The 17,957-nt window shown below is 43.9% G+C and overlaps 1 protein-coding gene across 2 annotated transcripts in view; it reads left to right on the top strand.

Annotated features, from left to right (window-relative positions):
- Positions 1–849: 849 nt before the first annotated feature.
- The window catches only part of LOC126273002 (uncharacterized), a 77,847-nt gene continuing 60,739 nt past the window's right edge, over positions 850–17,957 (top strand). For both annotated transcript variants that reach the window (XM_049976364.1, XM_049976365.1), the window contains exon 1: positions 850–1,446. In XM_049976364.1, coding sequence (XP_049832321.1) covers positions 1,353–1,446 — 94 coding nt within the window. In that variant the 5' untranslated portion in view covers positions 850–1,352. The remainder of the gene's footprint in view (positions 1,447–17,957) is intronic.

Genomic DNA, 17,957 nt, shown 5'->3' with positions numbered 1-17,957 from the left:
CGGTCGTGCATTATCCCGCTGAAATGTAGGGTTTCGCAGGGATCGAATGAAGGGTAGAGCCACGGGTGGTAACACATCTGAAATGTAAGGTCCACTGTTCAAAGTGCAGTCAATGCGAACAAGAGGTGACCAAGTCATGTAACCAATGGCACCCCATACCATCACGCCGGGTGATATGCCAGTATGGCGATGACGAATATACGCTTCCAATGTGCGTGCACCGCGATGTCGCCAAACACGGATGCGACCATCATGATGCTGTAAACAGAACCTGGATTCATCCGAAAAAACGACGTTTTGCCATTCGTGCACCCAGGTTCGTCGCTGAGTACACCATCGCAGGCGCTCCTGTCTGTGAAGCAGCCTCAAGGGTAACTGCAGCTGAAAGTCCATGCTGCTGCAAACGTCGTCGAACTGTTCTTGAAGATGGTTGTTGTCTTGCAAACTTTCCGATCTGTTGACTCAGGGATCGAGACGTGGCTGCACAGTCCGTTACAACCATGTGGATAAGATGCCTGTCATCTCGAGTGCTAGTGATACGAGGCCGTTGAGATCCAGCAAGGCGTTCCGTATTACCCTCCCGAACCCATCGATTCCATATTCTGCTAACAGTCATTGGATCTCGACCAACGCGAGCAGCAATGTCGAGTTACGATAATAGGCTACAATCCGACCTTTATCAACGCCTGAAACGTGATGCTACGCATTTCTCCTAGTTACACGAGGCATCACAACAACGTTTCACCAGGCAACGCCGGTCAACTGCTATTTGTGTATGAGAAATTGGTTGGAAACTTTCCTCATGTCAGCGCGTTGTAGGTGTCGCCACCGGCGCCAACCTTGTGTGAATGCTCTGAGGAGCTAATCATTTGCATATCACAGCATCTTCTTCCTGTCGGTTAAATTTCACGTTGTAGAACATCATCTTCGTGGTGTAGCAATTTTAATGGCCAGTAGTGTATCTGTTAATGAGGAGACCATAACAACTTCTTCTATTTTTACATTTGGTCATCAATTACACGAAATACTGAAAGCTAAATTTTTGCTGCCACTGGAAGTCGTTAGACAGGCAACCTGCTGCTGCGACAGTGCGCCGTTTAGCCGTTTGGTTATACAGATGCTGGCTGGTGGTCAGGAGGTGACGTGACTTCGGAGGTGGTTCCTCATTGGCGGAGGTTTTATGGTGGGGCTGGAAGAAGAAGCCCCTGCCACCGACCGGGACTGCACGCCATGGGCTCTTCGCCGGCGTTCCTGGGAGGGGGACGTCAGAATGGCCGCCCGCCGCTCTTCCTCGTTGTGCTGTGAGTCACGGCTGCAGTACTGTTTCGGCAGTAGCCGGAGGCGTACGGAGCATGCTGGAGGACGGCCGCCTCTGCGCCTTCAGCGGCACGTTGCTGCTGGTTTTGCTCGTTCTGATCTGCCTGCGGCCTGCGGGCGTCGCCTGTCGTAAGTCGATGCAGCGTGTCAGCCTGTGTGTGTGTGTGTGTGTGTGTGTGTGTGTGTGTGTGTGTGTCTTAGGAGGGGGAGAGAGCCATAGAGAGACTGGGGGAGTATAATAAACGTGTTCACGAACATTAGTTGGCGTATTTCTCATGAGTAGTGCACATGCAAATCGCTTTCTGTTACATCAGCAACTGACAGTTTACGTCTATGGTTAGCACAGTGTCAAACGAAAATATGTGGGAACTACTTTTTCATTAATCTTAACAACTCATTTTGCTGCCCACCATCACTGGTACGCCATCTGTTGGAACTAGAATAATATTTTCCTTCAGGCACTCATTAAAAAAACCCAAGCGTTCCAAACAATTTAGAAGTTGTTACAAATACCTTCAGCAGTAGAAGTATTTGCCTCAGCTATATCAATAAGAATATTTGTGGGCTTTCCATGTCAGGGAGTTTAGTTCTACAATAATTACTTAAAGATGATAACTGGCTAATTGTTGTGCTCTCAATAATTAGTGGTAGCTATCATCCTGTCTCAATATTTGTTTCAATCACTGAGTTTTCCATTTCTTCTGTAATGTGAATAATAATGTTACTACACACCTTTCCACATGTAAAAATTTGGAAATTTGTCCTTAGTTCCTATCGGACAAAACTGCTGAGGTCACCGGTCCCTAGGCTTACACACTACTTCACCTAACGTAAACTAACTTACGCTAAGGACAACACAAGCACCCATGGCCGAGGGTGGACTCGAACCCCCGCGACGGAGAGAGTCACACGAACCGTGGTGGCAAGACGCCCAAGATCACGCAGCTACCCCGCGCGGCTTTCCAGTGTAAAATGTAGTTCAAGTCAGCTCCGCTAAATTGTTGAAGGTTAATTCTGGTCTCTGCATCATTGAACGGTTTCTTTAAAGCTGTACGAAATATATTCGCTGCCACCTTCTGTTTATTTTAAAACACCACAGTGGAAAACACTTTCCAAACTCTTCACTGTACAAAAAAGTTACATAGTTGGTTAACAGCTTGTTGTGCGGAACTTCATGTTTAAATATTTTTTCCTCAAAATACCATCTCTTCGTTTCTTGCACCACCAGAAGATGACACATACGGTAGCCCAAGATTGTGCAATGTTCATATCTTGTTTATTTCTTTCTACGACAAAGTTTCCTAGTCCTTCCAAATTTTGCAACCAAGTTCTTTTGTATGAAACGATTGATCAACCATTTGTCTCACAAAATCCCATTTCTTGATCCAAAGTCCCACATTCTGGACGATCATTTGGCTTGTTATCGAACACGCTTTTTCCTTCATTGTACTTTCACACTTGGGCTCAGCATTCACGTTTACGTTTCCACATTTGCCATCCACCGAAAACGAAATCCCCGATTTCTCTCTCTCTCTCGCACAACAATTATTGGCAAGTTTTAGCTTTTTAGCTGTATGACAACAAATAAAATAGATTGTTATTTTCCTGCTTATCGTACCTTAACCTCTAAGCTAACCTGTACCGAAAGGTAGGATACGTTTTACAGTCACGCATGCAGCCAACAAGAAGGGAACAGTTACAGTAAGTGAAGAACCCAGTATGACATGTCCAATGTGTTCGCTCACTTACATGGAAACATCACCAACTCACCCTCATATTTTAAGGAGAAAATAAGCATACCTGTAGTATATTAGGTCCAGCGTTCGATCCCGCGCAAAATTTTGGGCCATAATTCCGACAGTACGGAATTATGACCTTCTCAAAGTACAGCTTTTGAACTTGCGCGCGCACCGTTTGTCCGTCATTCGCTCCGCGCCACTGCAGCCGCCCAATGCCCGAGCGCCAAGTACTGTATAGTAGAGTGACAACCAGAGACCTCCTATTAGCGGGATGTTGAAGGCGAGGGTAGAGAAGAGGGGAGGTGGACACGTCTGCCGAACCAAACGTGTTATGAAATCTCGTTCGCGGACACAGGGTATTCTAAGCGAAAAATACACTCCTGGAAATTGAAATAAGAACACCGTGAATTCATTGTCCCAGGAAGGGGAAACTTTATTGACACATTCCTGGGGTCAGATACATCACATGATCACACTGACAGAACCACAGGCACATAGACACAGGTAACAGAGCATGCACAATGTCGGCACTAGTACAGTGTATATCCACCTTTCGCAGCAATGCAGGCTGCTATTCTCCCATGGAGACGATCGTAGAGATGCTGGATGTAGTCCTGTTGAACGGCTTGCCATGCCATTTCCACCTGGCGCCTCAGTTGGACTAGCGTTCGTGCTGGACGTGCAGACCGCCTGAGACGACGCTTCATCCAGTCCCAAACATGCTCAATGGGGGACAGATCCGGAGATCTTGCTGGCCAGGGTAGTTGACTTACACCTTCTAGAGCACGTTGGGTGGCACGGGATACATGCGGACGTGCACTGTCCTGTTGGAACAGCAAGTTCACTTGCCGGTCTACGAATGGTAGAACGATGGGTTCGATGACGGTTTGGATGTACCGTGCACTATTCAGTGTCCCCTTGACGATCACCAGAGGTGTACGGCCAGTGTAGGAGATCGCTCCCCACACCATGATGGCGGGTGTTGGCCCTGTGTGCCTCGGTCGTATGCAGTCCTGATTGTGGCGCTCACCTGCACGGCGCCAAACACGCATACGACCATCATTGGCACCAACGCAGAAGCGACTCTCATCGCTGAAGACGACACGTCTCCATTCTTCCCTCCATTCACGCCTGTCGCGACACCACTGGAGGCGGGCTGCACGATGTTGGGGCGTGAGCGGAAGACGGCCTAACGGTGTGCGGGACCGTAGCCCAGCTTCATGGAGACGGTTGCGAATGGTCCTCGCCGATACCCCAGGAGCAACAGTGTCCCTAATTTGCTGGGAAGTGGTGGTGCGGTCCCCTACGGCACTGCGTAGGATCCTACGGTCTTTGCGTGCATCCGTGCGTCGCTGAGGTCCGGTCCCAGGTCGACGGGCACGTGCACCTTCCGCCGACCATTGGCGTCAACATCGATGTACTGTGGAGACCTCACGCCCCACGTGTTGAGCAATTCGGCGGTACGACCACCCGGCCTCCCGCATGCCCACTATACGCCCTCGCTCAAAGTCCGTCAACTGCACATACGGTTCACGTCCACGCTGTCGCGGCATGCTACCAGTGGTAAGACTGCGATGGAGCTCCGTATGCCACGGCAAACTGGCTGACACTGACGGCGGCGGTGCACAAATGCTGCGCAGCTAGCGCCATTCGACGGCCAACACCGCGGTTCCTGGTGTGTCCGCTGTGCCGTGCGTGTGATCATTGCTTGTACAGCCCTCTCGCAGTGTCCGGAGCAAGTATGGCGGGTCTGACACACCGGTGTCAATGTGTTCTTTTTTCCATTTCCAGGAGTGTATGTAATTAATGCGAGTATACTGTATGATATGTCAACCTCACGAATATTTACCTTCAATATTTTTTGCAGTATTCTCGCATTTGACATTCTGCAGCTATAAATGCGCTTTCAAAGCAAATCAGTAAGATTAAGCAATAAAAAACTGTTATGAAATGAAGCTAACTATTTTCGATTTGCAGTTTAATCATGCCAATCACGCCGACGAATAGCACAACTCCTGCGTGTGTACCTCACACTGTCATTGTCAGCTTTAAAATCCAAACAAAACAACGGACAACAATTGTCTTAGTAGTGAAGTAGCGCTACGCTACTTCTTCAATAACACACTCTTTATGTTTCAGTCGTTTGCACAGCATTTGTGGATCGCATTTTAAAAAATGTCAAAGCAAGTAGCAAACTACAGATTAGAATCCGCGCACTTTGCCGCAATGAACCAAACATGTTACCATCGTGAAAAGAGTATTTCACAGAACTTTCACTCAGTCTGCTCTGCACCACTTCGCACTCTAGCGGCTGCAACAGCGAGGACATAAATTTAGAAGTCGTACATTCGGAAGGTCATAAGTGCGTACTATCAGAATTACGTCCCAAATTTTTGCGCGGTATCGATTTCTGGTGCTATTATTCTGCAAGTGTGCCCTTTTACCCTTGAAATATGAGATCGAGTAAATGAAATTTCCTCCTTAGAGAAATAGAAAGCAGACTCACTCACTAGCTGCCTAGTGATCCAATTGTAGCGAACGGTCACCTGCGGCTTCGAAACGTTCGAAGCAGTTAAATGTATCGCTCTTCTCACCACAGATTGCAATGAGAGCTTTCGTATTGCTGTTATCAACATCAAAAAATGAATTAAATGTGATTTACGTGCGTAAGGTAAATTGTTGGCAAACTTCTAAGATCTCCAACGGCGTTAAGAGCCTACTTCGCAGATAGAAAAGCTTAGGGACACGCATCCCGCAGCGTTGCCCCAGAGAATAAGCATTAGTGAACAGCATGGATGAGTATCACCGCAGACCGTTGATGTATGTTGAACTCTTCAGGTGTTTATGCATCATCGGATGTTAAAAGTCTGATACTGGCGACGTTTATACACTACTGGCCATTAAAATTGCTACACCACGAAGATGACGTGCTACAGATGCGAAATTTAACGGACAGGAAGGAGATGCTGTGATATGCATGTGATTAGCTTTTCAGAGCATTCACACAAGATTGGCGCCGGTTGCGACACCTACAACGTGCTGATATGACGAAAGTTTCCAACCGATTTCTCATACACTAACAGCAGTTGACCGGCGTTTCCTGGTGAAACGTTGTTGTGATGCCTCGTGTAAGGAGTAGAGATGCGTACCATCACGTTTCCGACTTTGATAAAGGTCGGATTGTAGCCTATCGCGATTGCGTTTTATCGTATCGTGACATTGTTGATCCCGTTGGTCGAGATCCAATGACTGTTAGCAGAATATGGAATCGGTGGGTTCAGGAGGGTAATACGGAGCGCCGTGCTGGATCCCAACGGCCTCGAATCACTAGCAGTCGAGATGACACGCATCTTATACGCATGGCTGTAACGGATCGTGCAGCCACATGTCGATCCCTGAGTCAACAGATGGGGATGTTTGCAAGACAACAACCATCTGCACGAACAGTTCGACGACGTTTGCAGCAGCACGGACTATCAGCTCGGAGACCATGGCTGCGGTTACCCTTGACGCTGAATCACAGACAGGAGCGTCTGCCATGGCGTAGGGCCTACTCAACGACGAACCTGGGTGCACGAATGGCAAAACTTCATTTTCTCGGATGAATCCAGGTTCTGTTTACAGTATCATGATGGTCGCATCCGCGTTTGGTAATATCGCAGTGAACGCACATTGGAAGCGTGTATTCGTCATCGCCATACTGGCGTATCACCCGGCGTGACGGTATGGGGTGCCATTGGTTACACGTCTCGGTGACCCCTTGTTCGTATTGACGGCACTTTGAACAGTGGACGTTACATTTCAGATGTGGTACGACCCTTGGCTCTACCCTTTATCCGATCCCTGCGAAAACCTACATTTCAGGAGAATAATGCACGACTGCATGATGCAAGTCCTGTACGGGCCTTCCTGAATACAGAAAATGTTCGTCTGCTGCTCTGGCCAGCACATTCTCAACATCTCCCACCAACTGAAAATGTCTGGTCAATGGTGACTGTGCAACTAGCTCATCACAATACGCCAGTCACTACTCTTGATGAACTGTGGTATGGCGTTGAAGCTGCATAGACAGCTGTACCTGTACACCCCATCCAAGCTCTGTTTGACTCAATGCCCACGCGTATCAAGGTGGTTGTTCTGGGTACTGATTTCTCAGGATCTATGCACCCAAAGTGCGTGAAAATATAATCACATGTCAGTTCTAGTATAATATATATTATCCAATGAATACCCGTTTATCATCTGCATTTCATGTTGGTGTAGCAATTGTAATGGCTAGTAGTGTATAATGATGAACGAAAACATTATGACGAACTGCTTAACAGCCTGTTTGTTCGTCCTTGGAATGAAATACATCACTGGTTCCACGTATCGGGGATCCGACAATTTGTTGGTAGATTGTTGGAGGTATCTGGCGTTAGATTTCTACGCACACGTCATGTAATTCTTGTAAATAACGGGTCGCTGACTCACGTTACGTGGTGATCGCGCCCGATAGCGACCCAGATGTGTTCCATAGCATTTACATCACTCGATTCGTGTCGTCGAGACATCATCGCCAGTTCACTATAATGCTCTTGAACCCACTGTAGCAAGGTTCTGGCTCCGGGACACGGATAATTATACAGCTGAATGATATCTCGCCATCTGGGAAAACATCAAGCATGAAGGGTTGCAGATGGTTCGCAGCTGTCAGCATGTCTTCGATTGCTACCAGAGGTCGCATCGAAGCGCAGGAGAGTGTCTCCTGAAGCATAATACTGCTCTCACCAGCCTGCGTCCGTGGAGCGCTGCATTTTTCGAGCCGCCGTCCACCTAGATTAAGACGTTTATGGAAACGATCAGCGACTTAGTGTAGCAAAAACCTGATTCGCCCGAAGAGGCGACACGTTTCCATTGAACGACAGTCGAATCCCGATGGTCACGTGCCCACTGCAATCGTAATTGACGATGTCGTTGGCTCAGCATGTAAACACGTAGAGATGGTCTGCTGCGGAGCTTCATGTTCAGCAATGTACGATGACGGGTGTGCTCCGAAATACTTGTGCACCAGCATCGTGCTCTTTCTGAAGAGATGCTACAGATCACTTATCTAGGCCTGGTGGTAATTTTGCTCTCTTTCTACCTCTTTCCGTTGGTGCTCACGACGGTAGCACATGAGTGTTCGACCAGCTTCGCCATTTTCGATATACCCCTTCACAGGCTCTGCGTAATAAAAATATGCGCTTAGTCAAAGTCACTTATCTACATCTACAACTACATGGATACTCTGCAAATCACATTTAACTGCCTGGCAGAAGGTTCATCGAACCACCTTCACAATTCTCCATTATTCCAATCTCGTAGCGCGCGGAAAGAACGAACACCTATATCTTTCCATACGAGCTCTGATTTCCCTTATTTTATCTTGCTGACCGTTCCTCCCTATATAGGTCGGTGTCAAAAAATATTTTCGCATTCGGAGGAGAAAGTAGGTGATTGGAATTTCGTGAAAAGTTTCCAAAACTCCTTTCTTTTAGTGATTTCTAGCCCAAATCCTGTATCATTTCTTTGACACTCTCCCATATTTCGCGATAATACAAAACGTGATGCCTTTCTTTGAACTGTTTCTACGTATTCCCTCAGTCCTATCTGGTAAGAATCCCACATCGCGCAGCAGTATTCTAAAAGAGGACAGACAAGCGTAGTGTAGGCAGTCTCCTTAGTAGGTCTGTTACATTTTCTAAGTGTTCTGTCGCATAGTTACGACATATAGCGTTTCGATGCCAGTGTCCATTTCAATAAGACACTCCTAATTGTGTGTCCACTGGCGACGCTTCAATTACTATTGCAGACATTCTTCATCAGGGTACTGTATGACTGCCACCAGCCTCAGCATAAAAACATTGCTACTAATGAACTCATGGATATCATATTTTACATTTAGTCTGAAAATAGAGTGACATAAAATTTACATCCGCCTGTTCGTGTTCAGAACAGCAGGTTGTCATTTAACTTTGGAATAGCTCATAATCTCCATTGGTTGATTTGAAACATTCACAGGCAAGCCCTTCCCACAATGTTTACTATGTGTTCCTTCCAATGTAAGTTGTTCGTAATTGTAATACCTAGATATTTAGTTGAATTTACGGCTTTTACATTAGACTGATTTATCGTGTAACCAAAGTTTAACGAGTTCCTTTTAGCACTCATGTGGATGACCTCACACTTTTCGTTTTTTAGGATCAACTGTCACTTTTCGCACCATTCTGTTATCTTTTCCAAATCGTTTTTGCAGTTTGTTTTGGTCTTCTGATGACTTTATTAGTAGATAAACGACAGCGTCGTCTGCAAACAACCGAAGACGGCTGCTCAGATTGTCTCCCAAATAGTTTATATAAATAAGGAACAGCAAGCGTCCTATAACAATACCTTGGGGAACGCCAGAAATCACTTCTGTTTTACTCGATGACTTTCCGTCAATTACTACGAACTGTGACCTCTCTGACAGGCAATCACAAATCCAGTCGCGTAACTCAGACGATATTTCATAAGCACCCAATTTCACTACAAGCCGCTTGTGTGGTACAGTGTCAAAGGCCTTCCGGAAATCCAAAAATACGGAATCGATCTGAAATCTCTTGTCAATAGTACTCAACACTTCATGTGAATAAAGAGCTAGTTGTGTTTCACAAGAACGATGTCTTCTAAATCCATGGTGACTGTGTGTCAATAGACCTTTTTCTTCGACGTAATTCATAATGTTCGAACGCAATATATGTTCTAAAATCCTGCTGCATGTCGACGTTAACGATATCGGCCTGTAATCTAGTGGATTACTTCTACTACCTTTCTTGAATATTGATGTGACCTGTGAAACTTTACAGTCTTTGGGTACGGTTCTTTCGTCGAACGAACGGTTGTATATGATTGTTAAGTATGGCGCTAATGCATCAGCATACTCCGAAAGGAACCTAATTGGTACACAGTCGGGACCAGAAGACTTGCTTTTATTAAGTGATTTAAGTTGTTTCACTAGTCCGAGGATATTTACTTGTATGTTACTAATGTTGACAGCTGTTCTCCATTCGAATTCTGGAATATTTACTTCGTCTTCTTTTGTGAAGGCATTTCGGAAGGCTGTGTTTAGTAACTCTGCTTTGGCAGCACTATCTTCGATATTATTTCCATTGCTATCGTGCAGAGAAGGCATTGATTGTTTCTTGCTGCTAACATACTTCACATACGACTACAATCTCTTTGGATTTTCTGCCAGGTTTGGAGACAAAGTTTCGTTGTGGAAACAGTTATAAGCATCTCGCATTGAAGTCCGCGCTAAATTTCGAGCTTCTGTAATATATTGCCAATATTGGGGATTATGCGTCTGTTTCAATTTGGCATGTTTGTTTCGTTGTTTTTGCAACAGTATTTTAACCCGTTTTGTGTACCAAGTAGGATCAGCTCCGTCGTTTGTTAATTTATTTGGTATAAATCTCTCAATTGCTGCCGATACTATTTCTTTGAATGTAAGCCCCATCTCGTCTACACTTATATTATTCATTTGGAATGAGTGGAGATTTTCTCGCAGGAAGGCGTCAAGTGAATTTTTATCTGCTTATTTGGATAGGTATATTTTTTGCTTATTTTTCGGGGGTTTGTGGATTACAATGTTCAGTTTCGCTACGACAACCCTGTGTTCACTAATCTGTGAATCGGTTTTGATATTCGTTATTAACTCAAGATTATTTTTTGCTAAGATTTCAAGTGTGTTTTCACAGCCGTTTACTATTGGCGTGGGCTCATGAACTAACTGCTCGAAATAATTTTCAGAGAATGCGTTTAGCACAATTGCGGATGATATTTTATGCGTACCTCCAGAATGAAACATGTATTTTCGCCAACATATAGAGGGTAAATTAAAGTCACCACCAACTATAAGCGTATGAGTCCGGTATGTGTTTGAAATCAAACTCAAATTTCGTTTGAACCTTTCAGCAACTGTATCTTCTGAACTGAGAGACCGGTAAAAGAATACATTATTATTTTATTCCGGTTGCCAACAGTGAGCTCTGCCCATACTAACTAGCAGGAAGTATCTACTTCAATTTCGCGACAAGTTAAACTACTTCTGACAGCAACAAACAGGCCACCGCCAACTGTGTTTAGCCTATCCTTTCGGAACACTGTTAGGTTCTTCGCAAAAATTTCGGCTGAGCTTATATCCTGCTTTAGGGAGCTTTCAGTGCCTATAACGATTTGAACATCAGTGCTTTCTATTAGCGCTTGGAGCTGTGGTACTTTCCCAACACAGCTACGACAATTTACAACTGTTATACCATTGGTTCCTGTATCCACGTTCTTCCTGTGTTCGGCCTGCACCCTTAGCGACTGATGCCTTTCTTGTGTTTTCCCGAGACCCTCTCACCTAAAAAAACCGCCCAGTCCACGCCACACAGCCCCTGCTGCCCGTGTAGGCGCCTCCTGCGTATAGTGGACACCTGACCTACTCAGCGGAACCCGAACCCCAACCACCCTTTGGTGCAAGTCGAGGAATCTACAGCCTACATGGTCGCAGAACCTACTGAGCCTCTGATTCGGACACTCCACTCAGCTCAGTACCAGAGGTCCGCAATCGGTCCTGTCGACTATGCTACAAATGGTCAGCTCTGCTTTCATCTTGCAAGCAAGACTGGCAGCCTTTACCACTTCTGTTAGCCGCTCGATACCAGAGAGAATCTCTTCCGATCCAAAGTTACACACATCATTGGTACCGACGTGAGCCACCACCTGCAGTTGGTTGCACCCTGTGCAGCGGATTTCCCCATTTTCAGCCCATATCTTCGCCAGGGTGATCCCCCCTCCGCGTCTGCTCCGATTGCTTACTTTTGTTACCGCTTCAAGTGCCCGAAACGCCTCTAGGTGGCATCTAACGTCATGGTGGGCAGCGGTGATAAAGTTTTGGCTCATCAGTGTATTTCGTCTAGCCCCGTTGGCTGCACTAATTCCTAGCAACTAACAGTTACTTCGTTGCAGAACAGTTTTACCAGTCAGGAGGAGGTTAACTGTCCGCAGAAGTATTCTTAACAGTTTGCGTACAACCTCTGTGTAAAATGCGGTAGTTTTCTTCCAAGATGAGATTTCACAAAGCTGCAGATGTTACATGCGCACACAGAGTCAATATTTCCATATTCTGGGAAGTCATTGATAAGAGGAAACATGTCTGATACGGATACTTAAAGCCCTACCTTTGGATTGTGAGAGGTGAGATAACACTCATAAAGCATTAGTTTTCAGAAAGTCTGTGTTTTCCCTGTAAGCAAACCACTCAACACGGTTTTTGTGCAATTTCGTCGGAACACTCGAAAACGGGCGTACTACGGAAAGTCTTATCAGACTGAAGTCCCCTCGAAGTATTAGATGACCCGGGGCTTTCCATAGTAGATATACCTTTCGTAGTGATTAACTTCTAAACTTAATACCAGACAACGAAGGATAACACGAAGAAACGACTTACAAACATTTATCTTGATTTACAATATTCTGGTGTTGCAGCCGAACAATGACTTCCACTTTCGTCACTCGTAATTTGGCCAACTTCCTTGGTTGTCTTTTGCGATTATCCGTGTGCTGAGCGTAAACCTCGAAACAGCGATCAACAGAGCACGTGGTGCTGTCAGGTATGGAAAACCTCGCCGTAGAAGAGCTACTACTCAGAACAACAGATCGCTCGTACTCTACAACACGGACATGCCTTCCATACGCTGGTACAATTTCCGATAAGATCGAAAGAATAATTCTAAAATACGATTCCAGTATATAGCAGTCCTTCTAACAAAACGGATTATTTTGTTGTGTGAAGCATAATGGAGCTCCGAAAACTGGGAACATACTGTATCCTTGAGAGTGTGATTAGTCGAATGTTAGACTGTCTATAAGAGCTGTCAAACAGATATGTAAAGAACACAAGCAATGCACACAACAAACTCAGCTGTTACCCAACACTGTCTCACCTGTGAGTATGGACTGAAATACGTGACACAGACGACGAATTTTTGTACTGATGGTTTATTAAAGGGAACGGTTATATCTTTCAGTGAGGCACAGTTTATTAAAAGGAAGCCAGAAGCGACAACTGGAATCACACGATGATAAATGATAAAGTTAGTATATTCAAAATAAATGATTTGAAAGACAAGGAATAATGACTAGAAATTTTGTGTCGTAATCGAAAGTGTCTGTTAAATTAGGAAAGACAATATTTGAAAATGTACGTTAAAGGAACAAAGAGCTTTCTTTCGAAAACAGTAGCTCAGATATTGATCGCGTGTTTGCCGTCGACTTTTGACTGTTTAAGAGCGATGAATTCAAATTAGTTACAATGTCGGGAAAAAAATTAGTACGCCTGGAAATTTACAGTTTTCGGGTTAGTTCAATTTTCTGCATGATCAACAATAAAGCTTTAATTACTGGGTCAAATATTATATCATTTTGTACAGGGCTGGACATAAGTCTGGTCTGCTACATGCTTTGCTTTGCACGCCCAAAGATTTTTCGATGATTTTAAGCCACAATTGACTAAAATCTTCAACGTATAAACAATGAAACTATAATCAATTACAATAACCAGATTTTTAATCATATTCAAATGCAGCACGTAAAATTCATCGAATATCTACGAAAACCACTTTAAAGTACAAGCGCATGATTTTTCACACGTAAAAGCTCCACTTTGAAATAGTTTTGCTATCGCTACCGTAATATATATATATATATATATATATATATATATATATATATAGTTAAGCAAAAGTAAACTTAAATTGTTTAAAGGGTAAATAACTTACACAAGTGTTTGATACAGCAGTGAATGGAGTACATTTTTAAATTTTATTCCCGTCGAACATTGTCTGTTCTCGTACAATCTTTTGCAAAAGGAATTAATTAATTTGCCTGGGCGCCAGTTCCGGTTCGTAGTTCAAACCTTGCTTAATATGCTGTAACAACTTCTGTAAGACAGATCTTCGAATGGCTATACAAACGGCCGCTGGTCCAAGCTAAACCAAAAACATTGTACCCCATGTTCCTACCTGAAATAGGAACTGAGCATCATGACTTCCCCCCCCCCCCCCCCCTCCCCAGCCGAGATATATATATATCACAGCGCTTCGGCTCTGTAACGACATATGTCATCCTCTAATTGTATCTCGTTGTCTTGTCTTTGTTGTCCTGTGTGTGTTAGTGTTTGTTGTGTTACCAACTGTCACTATGTGGTTTTCGGTCTTTTCTTTGCGTTGCGGTGTCTGTGTGTAGTTCGAAATTTGTTTGCTTGTTATGTGGGCGCGTATGTTATTGTGTGGTCGGAGTTGCTCAGGGAAAAGAGGGAGTTTAAGTGAGAAGAATCGCCAGTGTTAGGTCTTCTTTTTTTATTCTTTTTCCCAAGAGCACAAATAAAAAAGAGCGAAACGGGTATGGCGTAAAACAGAGTCTTTTATTCAGTTGCATAGACGAACAACACCTCCAAGAAGATAATGATAATAACCACAATAATAACTGTTAACTAGCTGACGCATTACACGTCGAAGTGAGAGTCGGAAATTCTGAGTCATGGATCACACAGACAGATAACTCACTCGATAGTTCGCTGCCATATGAAACAGTTGGCACTACCATTGTCTCGTAGATATTCATCTGTGTCTCCGTGACGCAAGTTTTTGAGAGTGTTTTTCCACATGCATGACAAGTCAGCTAAATTGTTCAGTCAACTTACGGGAATGTAGCCGAGTGACATCTTCCACAGCCCCGATATTTCGACAGGCGAACACACGGTTATCTTCAAGGCACAAATGCAACAAGGAGCGTTATGTAAAGAGGTGGGAGGGGACACGCCGACCAAGAACAATAGTGCAGCTCATACAGAAAGACAACGCACTCACCGTAAAACAACTAGCTCCACCACACAACCAAAGATGACCAACGTTAGAGGTTATCGATAGTGAATACTCATTACCAAACGGTTCTATTTGTGAACTCACTTGCTAATTTCATCTCAGCTGCTTCCTTAATAGCACTATCCAATCAACTGCAAGCTGTAATATAACGTGGCGAAAATGATTTTCGGCGGTGATGGTTCAAATGGCTCTGAGCACTATGGGACCTAACATCTGTGGTCATCAGTCCCCTAGAACTTAGAACTACTTAAACGTAACTAACCTAAGGACACCACACACGTCCATGCCAGAGGTAGGATTCGAACCTGCGACGTAGCGGTCACGCGATTCCAGACTCAAGCGCCTACAACCGCATGGCCACAACGGCCGGCTTTGCGCGGTGAATTTTGGGATGTTTATCGTTGCTTAACACAAGAAAAATAATATGTCACATCATATTACGGATATCCTCCACCAAATAAATAATACGTATCTTGTGTAATCCGACGTGCTGCTTATTAATGCTGCCGTAGGCTTATGTTGATGTTGCTGCATCGCCCCACGCGTATCATGCAATGGTAGAAATAAGATCCAGTATTTCTTGTACACATAGTTTTATTTCGCACGCTAGATGCTCAGCGGCAAACAACATGCGTAAAATTGACTTAAGACTGTCTCATGACTGACGTAAGACTGACCTGAGACTGACCTATGGCGGCGTCCCAATCGCCTCTGTTTATGTGATTTTAAACAATTAATATCATTGTTACATATTAAATTTTTAGATAGATACAATTAAAATTTTTACATACATCTTCCCAAATTATATAGAAATTTACTTGAATTAAAAGTGAATAATTTCGTACAAACGCAGGAAAGAATCTGTTTCTATTAAGCGTATAAATTACATGTTTTATCATTGCAACAATATATTTCGTTAATTTGCATATATTTTACTTACTCACCGAATGATCACCCTATCATTTACAGGTGGACATGGCGATTAGCTTTATTGAATGAAAAACCTAGATGCAATTAATTGCTTTTTGCTCGAGTAAAACTTGACATTCCTACATATCCGTAATTACAATTCCATTATCTAACACCAATATGAGTATGCTTAATTCTGACCGAAAAATCGTAAGTCATATTTCTATTAGGGATTCTAACAACTTTTGAACTTGTAATCATAAAAGTAGAAACACCGGAACTTTAATCGTTAATTACTCCATAATTACAATGGCAGAAGTATTCCTACGATGTGCCTGATGTTTGTATTATGCACAAATTGTGATATTACATTAGTTTTTAATCAATGTTTACTTTATTTTGCATGCTAGTCAGGCCCGTCGTAAACAATGTCAAAACAATAGCTTAAATTAGTGCAAATTACGAATCTGCTACAAAAAAATCTTCGGTGTATTCGAATCCGGATAAACAGAAAAGACAAAATCAAAGCAGCAGTTTAAATAGGTGTAAATTACTGATATTACACGTATGCTCCTTTCGAGAGAGCGGGGATGAGACTGGAAGAGGATACAGGATCCCAAAAGGGTTGCGGTATTACAAAGCGCACGCCAGAGCCACGCTCCATAAGCTGACCAGCACCAAGGCAGTGTTCCAGCAATAGCAATTTGATCGGGTGTTGTAAGCGTTTCTGACGCTGATGCTCTATACAACGGCCGTCGACAGTCCCGATGGCCTGACCAGTGAATGAGATTACATAACAACATACGATGCGGTAGATATACTCGCCTTACGCAAACCAAGATCATCTCTTCCAGACATTAAAATGGCTCTCACATACACAGTGGTGGAAAAACACACTTCACACCATATTTCCGCAGAATACGACCAGTTCTGCTGGAAATGCTACCTGCATAAGGCAAAAAGACTATAGACGTAAGTGCCATTTCGTTATTCACATCACCCATTTGATTCAAGGCGCTCGTCTGATCTGTCTTTCACTATAAGTGTTGAAAACAGACAGCCACGTGGCTTAACTCAACTGACAAACTTTTAGCCTATGAGATGATGTTGGCCCTATGAACTAAGGTACGTACTGAGTCTGATGATGATAACTGTGACCCTGTGGGTACAAATTAGTGGGATTTGGCGTCCTATAAACAATATGTCGCAACGCATCATCAACTCTACTCCCGACTAACGCATCAAGACAGGAAAAAGCAACCACCGTAACCTGGATAATGCGGTGATTATTCAGGGGGTTTGATTCAGATACTCTAAAAAGCTATCCAAATTCTGCCGTCAGACCAAACAACAAAGTCATAATCTACACATCTAAAAAAGCATCCTGGCCTCGGTACCACCGACTCCAGGGCATGTTCCCAGAAATCTTCCCTAAATAGATTAATAATAATAATAAGAGGTAAAGAGGTCCCCATCGTAACTCCATCTGTCTCCTCATAGACCCGATCATTAAATAAAAAATAACTGGAAGTCAGCACTTGTCGGAATGCGTTAGTTAATTCAACAGCAAATCTAAACTCAGTTAAACGTAACGTGTCAGGCAGATGAGTACGAGTGGACAAACACGCCTCGATCACTTTCGTATGTGATGTTTTTCTCATAATTTTTACTCATAAAGGCCATAACTTTGATGTTGGTTTATGAGACTTCAAGGTACATGTTTTTCCTACGTTAACCAGCTGAATACTGCTTATCGTAAGTAACCTTCAGATAAAGCCATAACGGTGAGGTCATCAACAGTGAGATACTAATAGCTCTTTGTTTCATCTGAATACCCGCTGGAGATGTTGCTTTTCCATTCCTTCGCCATATCGTATACATACAGACTGAATAAGACTGGGGACAGTGGTAGCTGCCGCCTTGTTTTGATAAAAGTATCTTTGGAGGGGAACATAAGTGCACGAACGGGCTTACCTGGATTGATTTTGGCCCATCAGTTCTACTCTAGAGACCGATCGCACACTGCTGCAAAACAGATCCTTTTTTTTTAATTAAAAGTTTTTGA

The sequence above is a fragment of the Schistocerca gregaria genome, chromosome 5 (assembly GCF_023897955.1).
Source record: "Schistocerca gregaria isolate iqSchGreg1 chromosome 5, iqSchGreg1.2, whole genome shotgun sequence".
Taxonomy (NCBI): Eukaryota; Metazoa; Arthropoda; class Insecta; order Orthoptera; family Acrididae; genus Schistocerca; species Schistocerca gregaria.
The sequence above is the reverse complement of the archived record's forward strand: the minus strand, read 5'-3'. Positions and strand labels throughout refer to the sequence as shown.